Source organism: Hippopotamus amphibius, chromosome 8 (assembly GCF_030028045.1).
Source record: "Hippopotamus amphibius kiboko isolate mHipAmp2 chromosome 8, mHipAmp2.hap2, whole genome shotgun sequence".
Lineage (NCBI taxonomy): Eukaryota > Metazoa > Chordata > Mammalia > Artiodactyla > Hippopotamidae > Hippopotamus > Hippopotamus amphibius.
Window position 1 is genome coordinate 120,181,303 of NC_080193.1, and position 26,623 is coordinate 120,207,925.

General features: G+C 35.9%; 1 protein-coding gene across 1 annotated transcript in view; it reads left to right on the plus strand.

Annotated features, from left to right (window-relative positions):
* Positions 1–26,623, plus strand: part of PDE1A (phosphodiesterase 1A) — a 340,367-nt gene that overhangs the window by 284,777 nt on the left and 28,967 nt on the right. The window contains exons 9-13 of the mRNA XM_057746597.1: positions 1,369–1,470; positions 1,601–1,721; positions 16,409–16,490; positions 18,799–18,919; positions 19,971–20,116. Of these exons, the coding sequence (XP_057602580.1) occupies positions 1,369–1,470; positions 1,601–1,721; positions 16,409–16,490; positions 18,799–18,919; positions 19,971–20,116 (572 nt within the window). The remainder of the gene's footprint in view (positions 1–1,368; positions 1,471–1,600; positions 1,722–16,408; positions 16,491–18,798; positions 18,920–19,970; positions 20,117–26,623) is intronic.

Below are 26,623 nucleotides of genomic sequence, written 5' to 3' on the forward strand. Positions count from 1 at the left end.
GGTTTGGTGATGTAAGCTTAGCACAAGTCCTCCATTTTGAGTCTGTTGTCTCTCTTTTAACATCACATCTGCAAAGTGCAATGCATTTATTAAATTTTATAGATTTCATAAAACTTTTGTCTCCTTTTTCCTAGTTAACATGAACATTTTGGTACCGTTGGTATTGTAACATGGGTATCTCATAATTTAGAAGAAAAAATGTAATTGATTATAAGTATTAACTATCTTTGATAGCTTCCATTCCCTTAATATTTGGGTAAAAGACTTCTAAGCAAGCTATCCGATATCATGAACGGTAATCAGAATATTGCTTTCTCATTGCTTCCATCTAAAAATCCAACTGAATTGAACACCCATAATTTTCAGCAAGAATCTCCAATATGGGATTGTTTTTAAAAACAAATCATTCAATCATACTCTCTTTAGGTAGAATATCTTTGATACAAGATCATAATTCAAGTTTGCCATACACCTGTAATTTAGCTTACTCTACCGGCCACAGAATGGAAATAAAATAGCATTTCCAGTATAAGTGACTTTTCTACCTGTCTGTACTGAGCAAGCAATGAACTGTAGACCATGCAAGACTTCACTGGCATTACTCATCTCCTGCTTACTGTGAGAATGAGTTATTCGTGCATGGGCTTTGTGTTATGGTCCTCGTATTTGCAGTGTCTTGGTTAAAATTTCAACAGTACCAATAGCTCTGTCTGTGGTATGTAAGATCAGGGTCCCCAGAGCTTAAGTAGAGGATTCCCACTCACTTACAGTCTTGGTTTCTTTGGAGTTCTTATGATGGAAGCTTGGTACAGTGGAGTGGTCCAAATGTCAGCTTCAGGAGTAGGAACTCTTGGGGTTGAATTTTATCTGTGCTATGTACTAGCTGTGTGACTTAGCAAACAACTCTGTCCCCTCTGGTAGGAAAGAATAGTAGCCCCTCACACAGAAGCACCTAAAACACTGCCTGGATTGAATAAATACTGAATAAATGGTGGTAGTTTTATTCATAGCAAATTATGCCTCTAGAATAGTTTTTCTTTAAAACTGGGTAGGATCCTTTCTGATATGAATTATTGATTATTTATAAAAGTAATATTTAGAAATTATGAGTGGGGGAGGGATGTGGGAGTGGGAGGAGAGTACCCAGTTCTTTAAAAAGGAGATGTTACACAGCATCATTCACCCGTCACTCTCCTGGCAACATTCTAAAGCCAAACTTTCGTAAGCTCTTTTACATTTAACATGTAGCATCTTTTTGTGTTCATACCATTAGAAAAAATAAAATGTAATTCGCAATATTTAAGGAAATGTTTCACTTGAGAACAAAAATGGGCCCAACAAACCTTTCTGCTTTTGATGACTCCACAGGGATCTTCGGAACCTAGTGATTGAAATGGTTTTGTCTACAGATATGTCAGGTCACTTCCAGCAAATTAAAAATATAAGAAACAGTTTGCAGCAGCCTGAAGGGTAGGTTTGTTTGCGTTTTTTGTTTTTGTTTTGTTTTTTTTTTCATGTTAAAGATCTTGGACTTGGACTTAGAAAAGACCGTAATTGGTTACTTTGTTCCGATAATTTGAGCATGTCCTTGTTTTGACAGGCTTGACAAAGCCAAAACCATGTCCCTGATTCTCCATGCAGCAGACATCAGTCACCCAGCCAAATCCTGGCAGCTGCACCACCGATGGACCATGGCCCTGATGGAGGAGTTTTTCCTACAGGTGCCTCTTTCACACTCTGTGTCTGTGCTAATGTTTTTGGAAATTGTGACTGTTCATATCGACATACATCTTTTCTGTACAGAATCCATGCCTGTGACTTGCTATTACCAGCTGGTCACAACACATTCTTGGGACTTCAGGCAGAATTTATTAATCTTTCAGATAAATATATTAAATAATCCTATGCAGCATAATACATGTTTCAAAGAGGGTCACATCTTGGATCTCAGATGCCAATCTCAAGAGAGAAAGAAATTAACAAATTAGAGTTGTTGTCTGCTGTTAAAAGGTAAAATGCTAGGGTTAGGGTTAGGGTTAGGGTTTGCAGAGATAGCAAATAGCTTTCATCATAAAAAGGGAAAGGGGGGATTTATAACATTTCTGCATACATCTTGTTGGTTAGAATTTAGTTATACATGCATAGTTGCAAGGGTGGCTGAGAAATATAGTTTTTAGCTGGGTGAACATGTACCTAACTGCAAAAATCTATTGTTATGTGAAAAAGCAAGCCGAGAAATTGTCAACAAAAAAATAACCAATAGCCAATCTAAGAAAAGAAATAGAAAATTTTACTTGAGCCAAAATGAGGATTATAACCAGGGAAACAGTCTCTTAGCGTGCTCTAAGAACTGTTATGAAGAGGTAAAGGGGGAGGCCAGTATATATGTGATCTTGGCAGAAGGGGTGTGAGAAATCAAATACACATCTCAACAGAAGGTTCCTGCTGGCCACAAGGAACAGACGTCTTAGTTAATGGTTTTGATGCTTTTCTAAGTATGGGAAGATGCAAGAATCCAGGTTCATAAAAATTTCTCCTGAAAATATCTAACTGTCTGAGGGCCAGTTCTGTTAGTTTTCCCCCAGTGCAAAGTGCCTCATCCTGATCTTCACCCTGAGTTTCTTTCAGGGTGTGGTGTAAGTCAGCAACTTTAGTGGCTGATGACTTGATTCCTGTAGAACTGGATGGTGGACAACATTATTTTACAATCCCATCCCTTTAGGTCTCAATTTTGACCACGATTTGGGAGGCATTTCATGACCAATCTGTCTCACAGTGCTTGGAATGCTGATCCTCAGGTCAGGCAAGTATTTCGTTGATAGACCACTCATGTACTATTACTGGACTAAAAATAAACCCTGTTAACAGTGGCCAAAAACCTCTGGAACGCCTGTCATACTAGTCTGTTATGGTTCAGCAAATGGTTCCCTCTTGTTGCTTCTTCCCATATTGAGAGTTATACTATTATAATCATTGATCTTATAGAAGTGTATATTTGGTCAATTGTTTCAAGTTGCCTAAGCATCATTAATTTTATCTGAGGCTCAGTCACACATTTGCTAATGCAAGAAACAATAATCTTGTAAAATAGGCAGAGTACAGGTAATATAGCTGGTAACATTCAAAAGGTCATAAGTGAGTACTTAAGCTAAGAACTTCCATTAGGTGTGACCCAGTATCTCTTCAGGTCATCTGGCCAGTCTGTTTTGCACCAATCACTATCATTAAGGGAAATGATGTATTGGCATTGTACGTAAAGTTCACCAAAGACGTCTGCACATACAAGGTGAGTGGTGGGTCATCTTGATCCCTTACAAGATTGAAAAAACAATGTTAATTTCTAAGGAGTTACCTGGCTGGTGCCAGAAGGAAAAAAATTAATCTTAAGGGTTGAGCAGGTATTTCTGCCATTGGGGAGGTTTGGTTAATGCCTAACAGATGTACAATGACACTAGAGGGGAGGGAAGGGGCCCAAATGGGCAGAGCAAAAAATTATGTTTAAATTTTTCTTGTCTCGCTTTAAAATGTGAATTTTTATTTCATCAATATGGAAAATGACTGGTGTTCTCTACAGCAAGTATACATTTTTTTTCTCTATAGTGTCCCTATCCTGTTTCCACTCCCACTTGGGGTACTACAGTACAATGAGTCAAGTAACTCAGGAAAGTGCTATACTTACAATTATAGTCTTATTATAAAGAATACAACTCAGTAAGAGCCAGATGAAGAAATGCTTAGGGCTAGGTCTGGAGGGGTCCCAGACATGAAGTTTCTGTGCTCTCTCCCCATAGCGTCAGGGTGTGTCACCTTCCTGGCACAACAGTGTGTTCACCAACCAAAACGTGCCACTGAGCTTTGGTGTCAGGAGTTGTTATAGGGGGTTCATTACATAGGCATGACTGATTAAATCATTGGCCATGTGATTGAACCCAGTCTCCAGCCCTCCTTTCCTTCCAGGAGATCAGGCTGCCCAATGTTCCAATCCTCTAATCATCTTTAGGATGGGGTTACTCTCTCTGGTGACCAGCCCCATCCTGAAGCAGTCTAAGGGGTCTTATGCCAGGAGTCATGTAATTAGCATAACAAAGAGTCTCCTATCACTCAGGAAATTTCATGGGTTTTTGAAACTTTGTACCAGGAACCAGGGACAAAGATCAGATACATTATTTATTACTCCACAGTGCCTTTTAGAGAAGCTCTTTTTTAACTTCTGTATTTTCAGATTATTTGATTTCTCAGCATTGTTCTTTATTTTTAATGTTTATTTTTTATTTAATGTTTCACTTATTCTGAAAACATAAAGACCAAATACGTTACTGTAGTTAGATTACTATGGTTTTTGTCTCTTATTGTCAATAGATATAATATATGGTTTCGCTTTGAAATAGCATTGCATAGTCCTTGAGAAAGTTACTTAGTAGCATCTTCTAAATTCAAATATTTTCGTATTAAAAATGGCTTTAAAAATATTTTAATACATTTTGTGCTTAAAAATAAAAGACAAAATGTTAAAATCTGTTCAATTCTAAAGGCAAGTTGCATGCTATGGCCAATTAAAAATTATAATTTTATTTACTTAACCAATCATCAGAAAATGGTAAATATAAAATAGACTTAAAGATCTTTAACAACATCATTCTCATTTTAGAGAAGAAAAAGGCAGAACCATGAAAAGATAAAATGACTTTTCTTGGGTTAAGAAAAAATATTAACATATTTTAAATTGAAGGGCCATGAAAACACAACATATGAAAATTTGTGGGATGCACCTGAAGCAATGCTAAGAGAAAAGTTTATAACTTTAAATGCTTATATTAGAAAAGAACACAGATGTAAAATTCCTTAAAATATTAGCAACTCCAACCCAGCAATATAGTAAAATGATGCACATCATGACCTCAGTTGGCTTAGTACTCAAAAATTATTTAGGTAATTTACCATATTAAGAGGGAAAAAAGGGGGAAAAATCCTATTGTCATCTCAATACTTGCAGAAAAAAACATTTGAGAAAATTCAAAAGACATTAATTATAAAAACTTTGAGCAAACTAGAAATAGGAGACCTCTCTCAACCTGGTAAAAAGTCCTATTGTTAACAATACTTCACGGTGAAATATTGAACAGTTTCATTCTAAGATTTGGATGTCTACTCTTACCACTTCCCTTCAACATTGCATTTGAAATTCTAGCTAGTGCAATAAGATAATAAAAGGAAGTAAAGAATAGATTGGCTAAAAATAAATAAAACCGTCTTATTTGTAGAAACATGAGCATCTACATAGAAAATTTAAAGAATCTATTACAAGCTACTTGAACTGATAAGTGAGTTTATCAGAGTTGTTCAATCAATTCTATTTCTGTATGCTAGCAGCAAACAATTTGAAAATGAAATTTTAAAAACAATATTGTTTCTAATAGCATAAAATAATAAAATGTTTGGGAATATATTTAGTTAAATGCATATGAAACCTTGATACAGAAAACCATAAAATAGTATTGAGAAAAAATTTTAAAGACCTATATAAATGGAGAGATATGTTAATGGATTGAAATATCCAATATTGCTAAGATGTCAATTCTTCCAAAATTGTTTAATATATTTAACATAATCCTTATCAAAAATTACAATCACCTTCTTTATAGAAGTCGAAAGAAAAGCTGGTCCTAAAATTTACATGGAAAAGAATCTAAAATAGTCATAATAATTTTGAAAAAGACTAAGAGTTGAAGGACTTACACTTTTTTATTATACAACTTGGTATAAAGCTATGGTAATCAAGGCAGGGTGTTACTGACATAGGGGTAGACAAATAGGCAATAAAATAGAATAGTGATTCCAGAAATAGTTCCATACTTAGACTTTTTGATTTGATTTGATTTGCTACAAAAGCACCAAAACAGCTAAATGGGGAAAAGGCAGCAGAACAAATGGCAGTGGAACAACACATTAAATGTATGGAAGAAAAGGAACCTACCCATCCTCTACCTGTATCATGTATAAAAATTAAATTCACGATTAACCACAGGCTTAACACAAAACTGTAAAGTTTCTACAGGAAAACTCAGGTAAATATCTCTTTAATCTTAGGGGTAAGCAAATACTTCTCAGTGAAGACACATATAGCACTACCTATAAAAGAGAAAGTTGGTAAAGTGGACAAAAGCAAAATTCAAAACTTCTGCTCTTCCAAAGATACTATTAAGAAAAGGCAAGCCATAGACTGAGAGAAAATATTTGAACTACAGATATCTGTCTACAAGCTTATACCAGATTGCATAAAGAACACCTGCAAATCAATAAAAAAAAAAAAAGCAGCCCAATTTGAAGAGACACCTCATAAAAGACAATACATAAATGGGTAGCAAGTACATACAAGTATGCTCATTTTCATTACTTATCAAAGAATTGCAAATTAAAAGCACAGTGAGATACCACTACGTCCTCACCAGAATGGCTATAATTAAAAGGGCTGACAATATTAAGCGTTACTGAGAATGCAGAACCATTGGAAGACTCAGGCATTGCTGGTGGGAGGATAAATCATTACAGTGCATCTGGAAAACTACTGGTTAGCATCTACTGAAGATAAATAATATCCCCTATGACCCAGCATGCCCACCCATAGGTGTATAACCTACATAAATTAGTGCTTATGCCCACCAAATGTCTTATATAGGAGTAGTTGTAATGGTATTACCTATGATAGCCCAATATTAGAAAAAGTCCAAGTGTGCGTCAAAAATAGAAATGCATAAGTAAATCATAGTATAGTCATACAGTAGAATGTCATACAATAAGAAATGGACCAATAATATGAACGACAGTAAACCTCAAAAAAATGCATACTATATGATTCCCTTTATATGAAGTTCAAAAACTGGCAAAATCAATCCATGGTGATTGAAATCTGAACAATAGGGGACTGCCTGTATGGGGTGGGATTCACTAGAAGAGGTTAAAGGAAATTTCTGGGAGTAATGGAAGTGTTCAATACCTTGATTGAGTGTTAGTTACGCAAGTGTGTTCATGATTTATACTGTTAAGATTTGTACATAAATTTTTCCTTGATTTAAAAAATATATCAGAATGAAGGTGCTTCACTAATGACTTAAAAATCTTTAAAAAAGAAAAACTCTAATAAATTGCAGAAACTCTTGAAAATTACTGTTCCATCTCCAAATAATACCATGACTGGTATTACCCGCCTTTTATTGATTTAAAACCAAAGACTATCATGAATTCAATGAAATTGAGGCCTGACGTTTTTGAAGTTCACACCTTATTCTTGAATTTTCTAGAAAGGTGACTGATAACTAATAATGGAACTCCCGGCAAGCAGTGATTTTTGACCTCTGAATTTCAGCATAGAGGAACATTGTTTTGTGAGGCTACTTAGCTCCTCTGTCATTCTCAGAGCCTGGTAAACAGGACTCAGATATCTGAATATCAGAGATTAAAATACATTCAACACAGAAAATTCAAGTCTTGGAATAGGTATAGCATCATGCTGCTTGGAATATTTTTTTGATCTGCATTTCTCAGGGTGTGTTAGAGTAAGGAAGTGTCAGCTTTTCATTTTGTTTTGTTTTTCAATAGGACTCTTGGTGGGCAATAATAGGCATTTGTGTATTCAAATAGGTATTTGAATATTTGAAATATTCAGAAATGACAGTCTGCTTGAATGACCTTAACATATAAGGCAAGATACTTACAGCCCAAAGGAGTGGAAAGTATATGTGTTAATATGGGCTATTATAAAATCACAGCATCTCTGCTTGCTTTGCCTCATCTCTTCAACTATGAAAATCCTCTCAATCATAATAAATTAATATAGGGCTAAGTTTAAAAATGGGATCATATTTAATAGTGGAATCTTAGATTTTTCTCTGGATTTTTAAAAGTAAATGCCTCTTTTTCTTCCAGTTTTATTGAGATGTAATTGACATCCAGCACTGTATAATTTTAAGGTGTAGAGTATAATGATTTGACTTACACACATTGTGAAATGATTACCAAAATTAGTTTAGTAAACACTCATCATCTTATATAGATACAAAATTAAAGCAAAAAAAATTTTTTTCTTGTGATGAGAACTCTTAGGGTTCACTCTCAACAATTTTCATGTATAACTTACAGAAGTGTTAACCATATTTATCATGTTTAATATTACATCTCTAATATTTATCTTACAACTGGAAGTTCATACCTCTTTATTACCGTCATCCAGTTGACTTTTAAATCCCCTTCAGAAATATATTTAGCAAAACAGGAGGATGTGGAGTTAAAGGTCAAAACAAGTGAGTTTGTACTTACAACAAGTACATTTTACAAACAAAACAAGTTTATTTTTATGAGACATACTAAAATATGACATTGATTCCAGTAGGAATCCATTTTTTTTATGCTTTCAACTAACTAAATGAAGCACTCAGTACCCTTAATTATCTTAGCCATTCCACATATTTTAGCCTTTTGGAAGTGGATACAGCAATGATCTGAAACCTCTTAGTTTATGCTTTGCTCTGAATGTTTTTGACATAGCTATTTAACTGGATCTATGTACCTATGCAGACATCCTAGAAACTGGCAAGACTGAAATAGTTTTTCCATGTTTCTTCTTATTCTTGCTCATCACATAGCCACCTGTAACTACCACTTTGTAGAACCCACAGTGCTGATAAATAACTTCTTGCTATGGATCTAGCCAAGATAACAGGTTTTGTTAAAATTATAATTGATTTACAATGTTGTGTTAATTTCTGTTGTACAGCAAAGTGATTCAGTTATACATATATATGTAAATACACATTCTTTTTTATATTCTTTTCCATTATGGTTTATCACAGGATATGGAATATAGTTCCCTGTGCTAGACACTAGGACCTTGCTGTTTATTCATAACACATTTTTTATCTCAGTTGAAACATCATGTTTATAAAGACATTTGAAAATATATTCCTTCATTCCTTCAGAACATACTAAGAATCTAAATTATGTAATCTGTCACATGATCTACTGTAGGTTGTTCTGGGGAATTTAAGGCAAGACAAGGTCTGCCAGAACTCATCGCTTCCCTCAGCTGCAGCAAAAATGTAAACATTTGTGTTTTTTGTTAAAGAAAGTTTTTGATATATATCGGGCAATCATAAGTCCAATCATGCAAAATAAGAGATAATTGGACTTGGCTTTAGAAAACCCAAGTGTAAACACTAGCTTTCTATCTTTCCAGCAGTGGTGGCTATGAGCCTCCACCTTCTTACCTATGAGAAGGGATTAACACCCATTTGCCTCCTCCCCAGGATGGCTGTGAGGGACAAAATGATGGGACGAATCTGAGAGTTCTTTTTACACTACAGACGTGATACAAATGTGAGCAATTGGTATTATTTGTTATCTTCCAGGGCTACTTGAAGTTCCTTATTTTTCCAAGGTAAAGTATCAGAGAGCCACTGATTATGAAATATTTTATTTGACAGCCACTTAAAGCCTTTGAAGTATCTGGACACAATTTTTAAAACATATTCCCAGTACAACCACGAAGCTTAAAAAGCAGCCAGCTGAGAGAAGCATTTTTGTTTTGCTATGGAGAATATAGCACTAGACTTGAAAGCCGTTCAATAGGTTTTGAGCAAAATTAGAGACCAGATATAAATTCAAAAAACTAGTAAATGTACTCAAAGGAAAGAGCTAATATTAGAACTTTCAAGAGTAACAATAAAATTTATGTGTATGCATGTATGTGTTCTTATTCTCCTCTTGAACATGTTAGGTTGGCAAGATAACAGAAGTTAATACAATTAAAATTTTTTTAAATAGTCATTTCCATTAAAATGTGTTCATATTTTATACTACATGAATATAACTAAGTGAATCTTTTCCTTCTTCAACTAGTTCTTTTGTGTGATACATGAAAAAAATCTATATCTGAGCAAAATCTACATTTGTCAATGACTATTACTTTATCAACCAAGGAGAAACAAATGGAAATGCAAGTTATTTGGAAAGAAAGGTCAAAACGTTTTTTTCACTCTAAACTGTATACAGTCAGACCCCTCTATTTTCTTCAGCTAGAAGTAGTATAAAGTGTGTTATTTAAAAATAAATTGTATTTTCTATGGCAATAAAAATATATTTAGTTAGTACATTCTCAGCCAAGGATCTGTAGCTAAAAATGATACAAGCAAAAAAAAAAAAAAATCCTAAAACTTCATAAAGAACTGTAGCTATGATCCAAGATAGTAACTTAAGATATAAAAATCAAAACTTATAGTTTTGAGTCATAAAAGTGTTGCAAACATTGGTTACACAAGGGATACTAAAGTCCTGAAAAATATTTATAACACTCACAACAATGCAGTTATACCACATCATAAATTTTACTGAAGGTGAATATCTCACTATAATAATCATTAAACATTGACACAGTTTGGGGGCTTTCTTAGAATTTGGAAGGGCCCATTTTTAGAAAAAATGAAGGAAGGTAATTAAATGAGCTAAATCCCTTAAGTAAGTTGTTCTAAGAAGGCCAAAATAGTGCATCTTCCCCTCCTCTCACAATTAAATTTGTGAATAGAACTGGTGGTCCCTCAAATTCTACCCTCAGCCTCATAGTGGCCTCCAAGCCTGTGGTCAGGAGCTTCCTATGTGATCTCTGTTGATGTTACTTCTGAGATTAAAACCTCTTCAATAAAAGAAGTTTCTCAAAATATCTGTACTTGACCCTTTCTTATCTTCTTCATTTCTTTAAAACTATAGAAATTGTTTTGGCTTCAGAGAAAATGCAAAAAGGAAAAAAGAAAAATGTGTCATGAAATCACTGGATTTGACACCTTGCTAACAGCTATCAGGGCATTTTATGCTGTTAGGAAAGCGTAAAAACAATTACAGGCATAACTCATTTATTGTGCTTCACTTTATGCTACTTCTCAGTTGCTGTATTTTTTATAAATTGAAGATTTGTGGCAGTCCTGCACAGAGCAAATCTATCAGTGCCATTTTTCCAACAGTATTTGCTTACTTCATGTCTCTGTGTCACATTTCGGTAATTCTCACAATATTTCAAACTTTTTTCATTATTGCTCTATGTATTTGTTATAGTGATCTGTGATCAGTGATCTTTGATGTTATTATTGTAATTGTTTTGGGGTGTCACAAACCATGCCTATACAAGAAGGCAAACTTCATTGATAAATGTTGTTTGTGTTCTGACTGCTCACTGACCAGCTGGCCATTCCTGTCTCTCTCCTTTTCCTCGGGCCTCTGTATTCCCTGAGACAGGACGATATTGAAATTAGGCCAATAATAATCCTATAATGGCCTCTAAGTGTTCAAGTGAAAGGAAGAATTGCACATCTCTCACTTTAAATCAAAAGCTAGAAATGATTAAGCTTAGTGAAAAAGGCACACCAAAAGTTGAGGTAGGCTGAAAGCTAGGCCTCTTTTTCCAACTAGCCAAGCTGTGGATGCAAAGAAAAAGTTCTTGAAGAAAATTAAAAGTGCTACTCAAGTGAATACACAAATGATGAGAAAGCAAAATAGTCTTATTGTTGATATGGAGAAGTTTTAGTGGTGTAGTTAGAAAATTAAAAAAAAAAAAAAAAAGCCATAACATTTCCTTAAGCCAAAGCCTAATCCAAAGTAAGGCCCTAACTCTCTTTAATTCTATGAATGCTGAGAGAGGTGAGGAAGCTGCAGAAGAAATTTTGAAGTTAGCAGAGGTTGGTTCTTGGGATTTAAGGAAGAAGCCACCTCCATAACATAAAAGTGCAAGGTGAAGCAGTGAGTGCTGATGTAGGAGCTGCAGCAAATTATCCAGAAGATCTAACTAAAGTGATGAAGGTGACTTCACTAAACAACAGATTTTCAATGTGAGGAAATGGCTTTCTATTGGAAAAGATGCCATCTAGGGTTTTCATATCTAGAGAGAAGTCAATGCCTGGCTTCAAAGTTTCAAAGGACAGCCTGACTCACTTGTTAGGGGTTAATGCAACTGGTGACTTAAAGTTGAAGCCAATGCTCATTTACCATTCTGAAAATCCTAGGGCCCTTAAGAATTATGCCAAATCTACTTTACCTGAACTCTGCAAATGAAACAATAAAGTTTGGATGACAGCACATCTGTTGACAACATGGTTTACTGAACATTTTAAGCCCACTGTTGAGAACTATTGCTCAGAAAAAGATTCCTTTTAAAATATCATTGCTCCTTGACATTGCGCCTTGTCACCCGAGAGCTCTGATAGAGATGTTCAACAAGGTTCATGTTGTTTTCATGCCTCCTAACACAGCATCCATTCTGCAACCTTGGATCAAGGAGTAATTTCAACTTTCTCACGTCTTATTATGTAAAAAATACATTTTATAAGACTATCTAGTGCCATAGATAGTGATTCTGCTGATGAATCTGAGCAAAGCAGTGGAAAACCTTCTGGAAAGGATTCACCATTCCAGATGCCATTAGGAACATTTGTGATTCATGGGAAAAGGTCAAAGTATCAACATAACAGGAGTTTAGTAAAAGTTGATTCTAACCCTCATGGATGACTTAGAGGGGTTCAAGACTCCAGTGGAGGAAGTAACTGCAGATGTGGAAATAGCAGGAGAACTAGCATCAGAACTGGGCCTGAAAAGGTGACTGAATTTCTGCAATCTCCTAATAAGACTTTAATTCATGAAGAGTTGCTTCTTATAGATGAGCAAAGAGAAAAAGAAAAAAAAAAGAAAAAAACTAACGTGGTTTCTTGACATGAAATCTATTCATGGTGAAGATTCTGTGAAGATTGTTGAAATGACAACAAAGGATTTAGAATATTACATAAACTTTGATAAAGCAGCAGCAGAATTTGAGAGGGTTGACTTCAATGTTGAAAGAATTCTGTTGTGGGTAAAATGCTGTCAAACAACACTGCATGCTGCAGAGGAATCGCTCATGAAAGGAAGAGTCAATTGATATGGCAAACTTCGTTGCTGTCTTATGTTAAGAAATGGCCACAACCACCCAACCTTCAGCAATCAAAACTCTGATCAGTCAGCGGCCATCAACATGAGGAAAACCCTCCACCAACAAAAAGATTACAAGTCACTGAAGGCTCAAATGATGGTTATCATTTTTTAGCTACAAAGTATTTGTTTAAATAAGATGTGTACATTGCTTTTTTAGACACAATGCTAGTGCACACTTATTAGACTACAGGATGGTATAAACGTAATTTTTATATGCACTAGGAAACAAAAGAGCCTCATATAACTCACTTTATTGCAATGTTTGCTTTATTGTGGTGGTCGGAAACCAAACCTATAAGGTCTCCAAGGTATGCCTGTACTAGTTCTTTGTTATGGCCTTTCAAAGAAGAAATCCCAACAACCCCCAAGGGAATTGCTAAGTCAGGCATAAACTATCAGGCCTGAGCACATCAGGCTATCTTGTGTTTCCAAGTTGAGGGAACCTCTCTACCTGCAGGCTTATCCCCAAGAAAAGAAGCAGAGATCCAGGGGCATAATTAAGTTGTTGATTAATTAATTGAGTTTAGTAGCCTAGGAACCTATAATTTTACTCCAACCACTTGTACGAGTCAATGCACCAGAACACGTGTATTCAGTAAGTTACTGATTTTTAAAAGTATATTTTTGACCTCCTATGAGTAGCATCCTCAAATGAAAGAACAACCTCCAAGAAAAATATAAACTAGTTGACTTACACAGTGTCTATTGCTTTTGACCTCTTGATTTCATCTTGATGAAAAGTAAATGTTCCCTACTCAGGGAGAGAGAAGAAAAATTGTAAAGTTTGTCAAACTTATATTCAGGGATCCTGACACTCCCTTTATGTATCTTTCCCCCTCCCTTAGGAGTACCTCTCTTTATTGGGTTTCTGGTTCCCTCATAGTCTGGCTACAGGGCCCCCTACTAACCTTGTACTCATGGCCTTTATTCACCCTAAAGAATAAATAACACTTTGAAATATTTATCAATAAATTAAATAATTAATGCACTAAATAAATTGTGGAGTACAAGAAGCAAATAGAATATAAAATCTCCCGCTTTATCTGTAAGAAGATGAACCCTGCGTATGTCTGTCAAATGCCTAAGTCTTATATGAAAATGTTGCCATCCAGCATTCTGTGAAATTTAATTCATGGAAGGTAAATCATCACAATGCCTTTTTCAGGCCCAAAAGATCATTTTCAGGTCAAAGAACTTAAATGATATAAAACTATGTCTTTTAAATATCACCAACACCTTAACCAATAAAGCCAATTGATCATCTTTGCAAACATCAATTAAGAATACCCAATTTCCCATGAAGTCTATGAGTAGGTTCATTTCTACTTTAATAATAGTAATATCATCTATAATTTAACAAGCTATTAATATTATTCTTTCACTTTATTCTCAACATGTTAAAATCAAATTCATAATAGTCTTTAAATCAAGCCCTCATTCCGATTATCTTATTTCTATTAGTGGCCCCATAGTCTCCTTTTCATTCAGGTTTGAAGTACAAGGCTCACCCTTAACTTACTCCAAGCTGTCCCCCACACTGCCATCAAATTAATGTTTCAGAAGTAGAATTCCTGTTATCTCAATCCCATCTAGAAAAGGAGGGGGGGAAAGCCAATGAATCTCCATGACATCCAAGGTGCGCATTAGACATCATAAATACCTGTAATTTACACAGCTCTGTGTTTTTTCTAGTATTATGAATTATGATTCTTATTAGCTAACATTTAATGACTATTGACCATATATTAGGCAGTGTCCTTAGGCTTCACATGAATTATCTTAGACAACCTCAGGATAACCCTATTAGGTAGATACTATTATATCCTTATTCCTGAAACAAGTCAACTGAAATCACCAAGTTCAGAAATAGAGGAGAATTCATCTCAGTAAAGGCTGTGATGTGTCTGGAGTAACAGAGACAGCCCATTGAACAGCAATGATTCACCTCTGTGTCTCGTGGCTCCAAGGCTAATGACACTAATAATGCCCCCCACCGCCCATCTGTCCCTTAAGCCAAGTATAAATGTTAATTCCAAATGGAACGGATGTGATTCTCTTGGGGAATGACGGAGGTTGCTGAGAGAGGTCACAGAAATTCTTTCCCCATTTTCTCTAAGTTGTGACATAGTGAAACATTCCTGTTTGTAGCTATTTTGCCTACTTCTTCGGTGACTGTATATAGATTTTTCTGAGCAATTCTCATTTCAAACTTCCTGCCCCTTCTAATCAGAGGCATGGTTTAGGGTAAATGCAGTAGAAAATATCATCAATAAAAACTTTAAAGCCACGTGCTGACATGATGTTGTAAAGATCCTGATGAAAAGCTGATAGAGGAAGCAGACAAAGGAAACCGAAGTTCTCAGACGGGTGTTGCCTCGTAACATGGGCTCTGCTACAAAGTAAAGGCCACTCCTTTTCATCCCCTGATCTCAGAACTAGAGCATATATCCTAGGTTGTTGTCTTATGCAACTGTACCCCATGAAGGTATACAATCAACAGCTTAGGAGAAAATAGAAGCCAAAGCATTCTTTCAAACGTCTGGGCAATTGAAGTGAATGGGGCAAGTGAAGTATCCTCCCTCCTCTTTCTTTGTGAGCACATCTCCTTAAATGCAAAGAACCAATGTTTGATAAATCTTATTATAATAAAACTTTGTCCAGAGCAACCACCTTTATTTCAGGAAACAAAAATCTAATTACCTCTTATGATGTTAAACCCAAACAAAAATGGAATTCTTTAACCTTTGTGCTCAATTAATCTACAATCAATAAGATCAAATAATAAAAAATCATTGATATTTCAATTTTCTCTGAGAAGAATACATTAAAATAAAATTTATGCACATAGAATGCAAGAATGTTGAAGATGTTCCTCATTACTTGCTGTGGGAAATTTGATAAAACTTGGTTAATAAGTAGAAAGATGTTTCAAAATGCTCATATACTTTTAAGTTCAAAAAGCTGTCCAAGCATGAATTCTTGGTACTGAAGATCTGCCGATGTATTTGGCAAGGAAAAAAAAAAAAAAGCAGAAAAATCCATGAGTTGGATTGTTAATTAAATGCCAAATAACACACCGAGATGGCTATTTTATGGTGACTTAAGAATATTCCAAAGAGCAAAGATTTGTCTGTTTATAATCTAGGGCTTATAATACCAATGTGGAGTCTCTAGGTGCTGAAAATGTTCGTGTTTTTTCAATTCTACAATGCGTGCCAGATGCAACACATCCCCAAAAGGAGGCCATCTGAGTAAAATTATATGAACTTGAACCACAGCGTTTGGTTTTGTAATAAATACACAATGCTAATTAAGGAATAAAAGATGCAGCTTTTTAAGGCTTTTTATGTAAGCTGCCCTTAGTTTCTCACACCACGTCTGTACTAATGAGCTTTCCTTTCTGCAGGGAGATAAAGAAGCTGAATTAGGGCTTCCATTTTCCCCGCTTTGTGATCGGAAGTCAACAATGGTGGCCCAGTCCCAAATAGGTAATACTGAGGATTGGTGGTCGTGGAGAGCGGATGTGTGTCTGTCAGTTTTCAAATGGATACATGATGTTGTTCACCCATGAAAACCTCACTCCATATTCATGATAAATTTGATCTTTAAACTGATCTATATGGTGGTGAGTGAAGAATTTTGAAACATTCTCACAAAATGAATTCAATAAAGCAGTGTTAGTAAATAATTGTTATTCTCTTTGTAGTCCTTTTACAAAATAGAGGGCTTTCTTCTTGTGCAAGAGACAGCATTTTTTTGTTTTTTTGTTGCTGATTATTTTCTGTAACTTTATCCTTTGTATATAGGACAATCTAAGGAAAATATTAATATATCTGTTCTGTTAAGGAAAATATTAATATCTGTTCTGTTATCGCTAAGCTTGCATAATATGCTTAATAGACTAGCTCATATTCTCTTGGGAAAGAAATTCTTTTTTTTTTAATTTTATTTATTTATTTATTATTTTTTGGGGGGTACACCAAGTTCAATCATCTGTTTTTATACACATATCCCCGTATTCCCTCCCTCCCTCGACTCCCCCCCCCCACCCTCCCTCGAGTCCCCACCATCCTCCCCGTCCCAGTCCTCTAAGGCATCTTCCATCCTCAAGTTGAACTCCCTTTGTTATACAACAACTTCCCACTGGCTATTTTACAGTTGGTAGTATACAGATGTCTGTGCTACTCTCTCGCTTCGTCTCAGGGAAAAACATTCTTACGATATGAGTAGGGAAGCCAACAATAGGAAATCTGTAAAACGATATTGCTCCCGACCATATTTATTCTTTTCATTTGTGTTTATGTTAGAGACTTCAAGTCCAGCCCGTGATTAACACATATTATTGCTATGCCGCATGGTTCATATATTTGTAATAGTTATTCCCTGGGCCAGCATCTTCATTACTGACCTTTATGATCTATAAATATAAGGATCACCACTTTACCTCTCTAGCTGGTCCAGGACCACCTCCTGCAAAGTGGTGGTCAGCTGTCAGAAAGCTTCTTGCTCTCACCTTTCCCCGTTCCTACCCAATTTCCAACAGCTGTTTTCCTAGCTACTATAATGCAGGTACCTCTCATCATTTAGAAGTTGTGACTATGTCAGGTTAAGGACCTCCTTGGGCAAGAATGAAAATTTCCAAGGCTTATTGCTGTAAGGTAAATTGCTGCCATGTTAGCAAAGGTGACTCATTTGACAGTCTCTAGATCCCAGGCATTTAAAACCATAGACAAAACTTGAAAGAACACCCTGGTGGTCAATTAACATTGACTTAACTTGAAGTCATCAATTAAAACACAAAACTATTGAAGTTTTTTTAATTAAAATGCATCTTAATGTATGCTATGGTGAATCCAATTACTTGAAATGCGAATTACTTTATCAAAGTTTTTGATGGGTAGGATACTTTTTAAATGTAGATATTTCCCAGGACACTGTCATTTAAAAAGCATCCTCGCAGTGTTCTCTTATATTCAGATGGTAGTCTATTGCTCCTAGCTGTGTCTGAGGCAACAAGCACTTGATTTCTAGCACCACACCTCTCCTGGGACCTCTGGTGTTGAATGTACACAGAGCTTGTCTCTTCCACCTAAACGCAAGTAGTAAATGCTCCCTAAAGGACCGTGTCCCATTCTGCATGTGTGTCATTTTCTAGTTTGATGAGTACTTTAAATGTAAAATTCTTTATTCAAGTCTGACATCTCAAAGTGGTGGGTTTGATGCTGTCTCTCAGAGGTATTACTCTTCTCTGATTTAACAGAATACGCCCACACACTGCGAACTACCGCTTTACATCCTGAGAATAATAAACAGCAATTTGAAATATTAACACACTGGCAGGAAGCTCTGAGTGATATAGTATGAGAAAAAAAGTGATTTCCTTCCTGTGGCCTGAGAGAAAACTTCAATTATTTAGTTTCTTTGGAGCTTAGATATTATATCTTGTTAGTCAATAATAAAATTCAACAAACAAATGAAGACCTTTCGGAAAGGAGAGTGATTCCTCTCATTAACAGAGGAAAACAGATTGACTCTGGTTAGATCTGAAATTATGGTTAACAATAATATGAGGCTGACACTTGAGTTAGCAAGCTTAAATTTTATCACTTCCACTGCTTGAGAGATGATTTTGTAGAGCAGCTAAACTCTCTTTAAATAATTGCAAAGGGTAAGCTGAACCAATATTGTAGTTGAAACTTGCTGTCAGGAGCATCAGCATCTCTGCCTTATTACTAATTTTAGAATTCAGGAAATTGTAACACTTGAACTTATTTATGTATGTTTTTGCTTTTGTAGGTTTCATTGATTTCATAGTAGAGCCAACGTTTTCTCTTCTGACAGACTCAACAGAGAAAATTATTATTCCTCTTATAGAGGAAGACTCAAAAACCAAAACTCCTTCCTATGGAGCAAGCAGGTTTGATGTTTTCTTTTTTTGCATGTTTTCCCTTTTACTTATGATTTATCTTTATTGTTCCTTACATTAGGCAGGAAATTCTTAGAAGAATTATTGGGTAGTATTGCCACCTAATGGCTCTATAATATATTGCATCTGCCTTTGAAATTAAGAACTTGATGTCCACTACAAAAAATATCTAAGTACTAAGGAGTATAATAAAATCGTATTCAATACTCGGGAGAATAAATATTATTTGAATTTTCATTGAAATGTATGAATTATGTCCTGGCTATTGTAGCGTGTCTGGTAGTGGTGGGCAGTTGGGAGAGAGGCATTGTGTTGGCTTGCTAACAAATCAATCACAGCCCACTTGTATGTCTAGAAAGATGCCTACATCAGAGTTAGCCTTTTAGGTGACATGAATACAGTGGATGTGTATAATGGGTAACAAAATATTTCAATCTTTTTTTCATTGATAAATGTGTTAAGGGATATTATTTAAAACTTCCAGTTGCAGAAAAATTATGCTAAATTCTTGCCCATCTGAATACGTAGCTTTTCCTAATAAAATAAATAAACCCATACCAATGGGTTTCCCAAATGTTGCCCTAATGAGGAATCTGAGGAAATGTTCTACCTGAGAAAGATTCGGGTTAGCCTGGAGATTAAATGGTGGACAGATGGGCAGGGACCATTACCCCACTTTGAACTCCAGAATGGTGATGCCACTTTTGAGCTGTTCACCAGGGGACTCACCACTAAGTGCGCTCATCTCAAGATTCTGCTGCTCTAATTAGGCCTCACCCACCCCCACCCCAATCCCATAACACATGTGGGCCCTGACCTGCTGCTCTGGGAATCCAGACAGAGCCTGGCCCTCTCCATGAGGGGAGGAAGGTAGGAGGTGAGCAGCGCTGATAGGCACTCAAAACTCGGCCTGAGCATCTGCTTTTCAGCTTCTCCGGCGGGTTTTGTAAAGTGTTTCAGGCTTTGCTTCCTCATCCCGTATCCTGCCCTGGTTTCTTTGGTGGTTACTATTAGCTCAAGCACATGTTGCTGATTCCTCTAGACGATCAAATATGAAAGGCACCGTGAATGATGGAACCTATTCCCCAGACTACTCCCTTGCAAGCGTGGACCTGAAAAGCTTCAAAAACAACCTGGTGGACATCATCCAGCAGAACAAAGAGAGGTGGAAAGAGTTAGCTGCTCAAGGTACAGTTGTTTATGAAGCCTTACTGCCATCTCTCTCTGTCCTAACTCCTCCTCTGAGATGCTGGATTTTTTTCTCCCTAGATTTCTTCTTTTATAAAATATACAAGCACTTGGAGGTATTTAGAATTTGGCTACCCTTGATTACTCATAAGAAAATCGGTTTGTCTGTTAAATAAAAAGATATTCTGCTCTGTTTGTGCCATGTGGGCTGCAGAAGTGTTGACATGGGTGGCAGTGACGTGGATGTGAAGGATGGGACAATAAAAGAGTGACAAAAACCTTACGTGGCACAGTAACCTCCTGTTCATTTCTAGAGGTGCTTTTGATCCTGTGTTTTAGGCTTTCCAAGTAGCTTTTGTGTTGCATTAAGAATGCAACACTTAGTGTCAGAGATTTGAGTATATGTTTTTTTTCAGTTTTACTAAGTTACTTCTTTGGCTGACAGTTTCACTCATGAGTTGGGAGAATTGTGTGTAATCTGCCAGAAAAGAAAACAAATGGAAAGCTAGCTCTGTTTATTTCTGACATGTTTTTATTCAAATTAATTAGTCCATTTGGTTTCCAAGGTATTTGAGTTAGTATCAGTCATTATCTTTCATGCAGGAAATTAGCTTTCAAATTCCACATCTGGCCCCTGCCTCCTTTCATGCTGCATCCCATAGCCCTGTCTCTCAGGCTTTATACTCCCTGCACAGTGGCCCTCTGGTAGGTTCTCATAATACCCCAGGGCCTTTGCAATGCTTGTTTTTTCAGGTTCTTATAATACCCCTCTTGGAGCTCTTTGCAAGGCTGATTCCTTCTTGGCTCCTAGGTCTGTATTTTATTTTTAATTTGAAAAACACAGTACTTACTAACTTATTTAATTCTCGCATGGCTCTTATGAGGTATATACTATTGTAATTCCCATTTTACAGATAAGGAAAATGAGGCAGAGGACAGTTATGTGACTTGCCTCAAATCCCACTAGTAAGCGAAGGAGCTGAAACTCATTCTTTCTCCCCAAATGCAGTGCCCTCAAACCCCATGCTAGGTAGCCCCCCAAAGAGGCCCTCCTTGACCACTCAAAGTAATGTCCTCTGTCCTGTTTTCTCCCTATTCAAACCTAGTTTGGTCATTTCAAAGTGGTATCACTAGTACATAACCAATGATATTTATTTATTCCTTTTCTTATCATCTGTCTTCCATGCAGAAACATACAATCCTCAAAAGTTGGGTCGTGGTTACTGTGTTTCCCGCGGTGTCCTCAGCTCCTAGTACAGTGCTAGACATATCACAGGCACTCAGTAAATATTTGTTTAATTAAATAGTTAATTAATTGTGGATGGTGCCACATTATTTCTCCACCTCTGCTACTAGAAAATAAAAAAATACTGATCTAATGCCTTTATCTGTGTCTATAACTCACGTTTCCCAGCCACATAAGTCTGATCTTAGTTGAAAGGAAATAGAGTTTCCCAAACATTTGTGGCTCTGCACGGCCATTACAAGGTATAACCTGTGTAATCACACAGTTCTCTGTGCCGTTACCCTGCCCCCCCCAAGAATGGCCCTACACTTAATTAAATATTCTAATATCATCATCTTGAAATTCTTAATAAATTTCGAGCCAGGGGCCTTATTTTCATTTTGCACTGGGCCCTGCAATTATGTAGCTATCCCTGACCCTTACAAAGGGTCTTTGTAATGGTACATTATTGTCACTCAATAAAAAACATAACACAATACAAGGCCCAGATGACCATACTAAAATATTGTCAAACTCATCTAACTGGAGACTTCAAATGACTAGAATTTCCCCTCTGTATGGACAAATTACACTCATGATATTGACCCTGAAGCACTATAAGATATAAAGCACTAGACCATAAGCTGTTTGAAAACAGGAACAATATCTATTATATTGTCATTATTTTCTCAGAGCTAGCATGTCCCTGGCATATTATAGGTGCTTTAAAATTATTTACTGAATGTGTTTTTTTTTAAGCTCTTTATTGGAATATAATTTGTTTACACTGTTGTGCCAATTTTTGCTGTACGACAAAGTGAATCAACTGTACTTATACATATATCCCCATATCCCCTCCCTCCCGTGACTCCTTCCCACCTTCCCTATCCCAGCCCTCTAAGTCATCACCCATCGTCACGTTGATCTCCCTGTGTTATGCAGCAGCTTCCCACTAGCTATCTATTTGACACTTGGTGGTGTATATATGTCTACGCTACTCTCTCACTGCGTCCCGGCTTCCCCTTCTCACCACCCCCCCCCACCTTGCCCCACCCCACGTCCTCAAGTCTGTTCTCTACATATGCATCTATATTGAATGTGGTTTTTGAATGACAGAATGAATGAATACTTAAACTTCACTTCGAATATATTCATTCAGAAAGGAAAACAAATAAATACATTAGATGTTCACCAGTGGAAGGAAGAGAGGAGGGAAACAAGATTTCTGAAACCCCTCCTATGTACCAGGCATTTTACATGTATTATCCTATTTCCTCCTACAACAACTTTTTGAAGTAGAAAATATTATCCTCATTTTATACATTTAGAAATTGAAGATCACATTGCTTCTAAGAATTAGAGTCAAAACTGATTCTTTAACCCAAAGTTTTTCCCACTGCCTCCTATTATACTGTCCTGTATCTTTCAAGAAAGTTTGAAAAAATTGAGTTGAAATATTTATCTTCAATGAATCCAAAGAATCCAATTAACCAAGATACACTCTTCTTTAAGAAAGTTTTAACTAAAATAAACAACAGTGAACCCCAAACATCAACCCATCACCTGGAATCTATTTGTCACAAAAGAAAACACTGTGTCAGAATTGGATTAGAACTACAATTGCTCCCATTCTAATAAACTTTCTGGCACTGGGCTCTATTGAATGTTGTATTGCACACAGAGGTAAATTTTAGATTTACATAAAGTTCTGAACTTTTGTTTCTGGAATTGAGTAATAATAACTCAGTCCTTTAGTCAGAAAATTTAGAACCAAGATTCGAATACAGAAATCTGGCTTTAAGCAAATTAAAATCATAGAGAATTTTGATAATATAATTTCCAAGGGATACTTGTATAGAGTACACATAGTTTGAATAAGGCAAATAATGTCCAATTTTCTTTATAAAATTGCACACTTAGTATCTATTTCCAATGTAATGATGAATTAGATAAACTTAAAGAAATATGGTAAAAACAACTAACAATGCCAGATGAAATATTGCTGAAAAGAAGTTGACACCCTTATGACCTGTCCAAATAAAGATAAAACAGAAATTCAGAGAAAAAAGGAAACTTTGGAGCCAGAGTCTCTCCTGAGGGCACTTATTTACCTTTACTGAAGTCATGGGTTTGCAGACTGAACTACCACATTGGGTTTATGCCAGAAGTGCAAATTTGGTTTTACATTTAAAAATTCAATTACTGCAACTCACCATATTAATGATAAAAGGAGAAAAATGTCTCAAGAGATGTAGAAAGAAATTCAAGAAAATTCAATATTCATCCATTTTTTAAATTCAGAGGAATATTCCTAATCTACTAGTTTTGTTTTCCCACTTTTCTTGCCTTCATTTTCACTGTTTAAGTTTTTGTTCTATCCCAATTTATTTCCTTTATGGTTTGAAATATTTGCACTCTATTCCTATTATTCTCATAATTAATTAGAAAAATTTTAAATGTGTAATCAATAGTAAATAACAAAGAAGTTAACCAATAACTTTACCTTTCCACCAAATAACACAAAAACCTTAGAAAACTTTGTAACTGATATTTTTGAAAAGATTTAGAAATATAGACTTTATATTTAATAATTAAAATTTAAAACAGCTTCTTGAAATTCAAGAATATGAGACTGATTTTTAACATTGTTTTGAAAAATCAAGCTAGTGCAGGAAGCCCCTCTCAAGATTCTTCCTCAGCCGGTCAGAGATGTTCTTCAGATAACCAGTGGAGAGCTATCTCAGCCCTTCCAGGGCTCTTTGATTGCTAGGATTTTTCTGTTAAATCCTGCTGGTCTACCAGTTACCCCAAACTTGGACCATAATCTCAGGCCTGCAAAACTGTGGCTTTTCCCCATGTATTCTAAACTAAATCCACCACTTTCTATGGGAGAAACCAAGTGTTTTTTTTTTTTTTTCCCTCCCTTTTGTCCCAACCTAAATTGAATCAACCTCCTCTGGCAGCAAAGCTCGTTTCCATTTTGAAGCTGGGGTTGGCAGGAAAAGTTCAGAGTAGCTCCAGGCAAAAAGGTCACAGGGTCCTGCTGTTCTTACCTGAATCTCCAGAAATTTTTCAAGAATAAATGCTTCTCGAAGTTTTGTGTTGCCTTGATTGATTTCCAGTGTGATGAAATAGTTGTTTTTGTTAATGTTTTCCAATTGTATGCTTGTTTTCTGTGGAGAGGAAACCCTCGGCCTCTTTAATTCACTCTAACAGGAAGTCCTCTCTCTCCACATTGGTTTTGAGGAGAATTAAATGAGTTGATTTATGTAATCTGCTTACAAGTACCTAAAATAGTAGCCACTACGTGAGTTGGCTCTTATTATTGTAATTATTATTTACTGTGCTTCTGCTATGTGTTCTAGGAACTAGGGATACAGTAAAAAAAAATAAAGAGACAATAATACCTACTTTCGTGAAAGAGTGGGAGTTAGGAGCAGGACTGCGATTTTAAATAAGATGGCTAGGAAAGGCTTTACTGAGAAAGTGATAATGTAAATAAATACATGAAGGAGGTTAGAAAGACCTGTGGGGAGGTCTGGCCTAAGGGGTGGAAGAATAAGTTTTCAGAAAGAGGAAATGACCAGCACAATATCTGGGAGATGGAGCTTGGCTGACATGCAAGAAATAATAGGAGGCAAGTGAAACAGGGAAATTTGGCAAGGGGGAATAATGTAGGCAATGTGATAGAAGGGTAACAAAATGCCACATCATTGGTTTGGGTCCAAGAGATATAGGAAACCCAATGTATGATTTTGAAGAAGAAAAATAAAATGATATGAACTGAAATTTTAAAGGGATTATTCTGGCTACAGAATGGAACATATTATGTTTGGTAGGCAAAAATGGAAGAAAGAAAAAAAAAGGAGGCAAGAAAGAGTCTATTGTTCATAATCCAGAACAAAGATGCGGGCTCAGGTCAGGTGGTAATGGTGGAGGGAGAGCGTCTAAATTCTGGATACGTGATCCAGTAGGCATGAGTAGGAAGGGATAGCAAAGAGAGATTCGATTCTGGATATATTTTGAAAGTAGAACTGATAGAATTTGTTAATAGATCAGATGTGCGATATGAAATCCAGAGTCAAGAACGAAGCCAAAGTTTTCGGTTTCCTTACACATCAATTGTGTATGTGTAAATTTCTATAGTCATTTTGCAGAACACTTTGGCATTCTCTAGCAAAGCTGGGGATGCACATGCCATATTTCCCAACAATCTCACTTCTGTATTTTTACCTTGGAGAGACTTTTGCTCGTGTGCATCAGAAGACATGAACAAAACATTCGTTGCAGCACTGTTCATGAGGGCAAAAAACCTGAAAACAATGGTAAAATGAATTCATAAGCTGTGATTCATATTCATATTAGGAAACAGCATACAGCTGTTAAAAAAAATAAACCCTCGCTGTGAATATCAACAGGGATGAAAGACAAATAATGTTAAGCAAAACATGCAAGCTGCTGTAATATAGCAAGATACCATTTATAGAAAGTTTAAAAAAACTGAAAACTGAACAATAGGTTTAGAATACATACATGATAGAACTAAAGGATGATAGGGGAAAATATTCAAAATGTTTCTAGGGAAAGGATCGAGAATTTACTTAGGAGTTAGTAATATTTTACTTCTTTGTTACGTTCTAAACACACATGTTCATTTGATGGTAGTGATTATACCTAACATATATGCTTTATATATGCAACTATAATCCATTTTTATGAATAGAATATTTCATAATAAAAAATTTTGAATGTGATCTGCTATGAAAACACAACTAAAATAGTCATCTATTTTAAAATCAGGGTGTATCAGAGAAACTGCCATTGTAATTTCCCATTGCCATCACCTCTGGTCTTAAATATACTGAAGATGAGGTTTTCCTGACTATAATGGTATTGAGATGAAAATAAGCAGGTTTTACGATGCTTGGAACTTTGGAATATTAATTAAACATCAAGGTTCTGAGCAGAATCCCAGATGTTTGGTCTTCATGCCAGCTCTGAAACTGTATTTCATAGTTGTCTCGAAAACACTAATCCTAGAGCAGTAGAAGTTATGGATGCTTAGGCTCCAAGGTATGTAGCTCCTAGGTCATCAATAAAGCAAAACACTTTTTAAAAGAGTAATTTCATTCAGTAAGCCTTCTATTAAGGATCTGAGAACATCCATTTAAGAATGTTGTAGGTAAACGCATTCCTTTTTGATACAGGGTGTTTTCAAAAAGTAAAGCCCATGAATGGCAAACACAAAAAGGAAAAAATGCTTTCCTCCAATCTAAACTTTT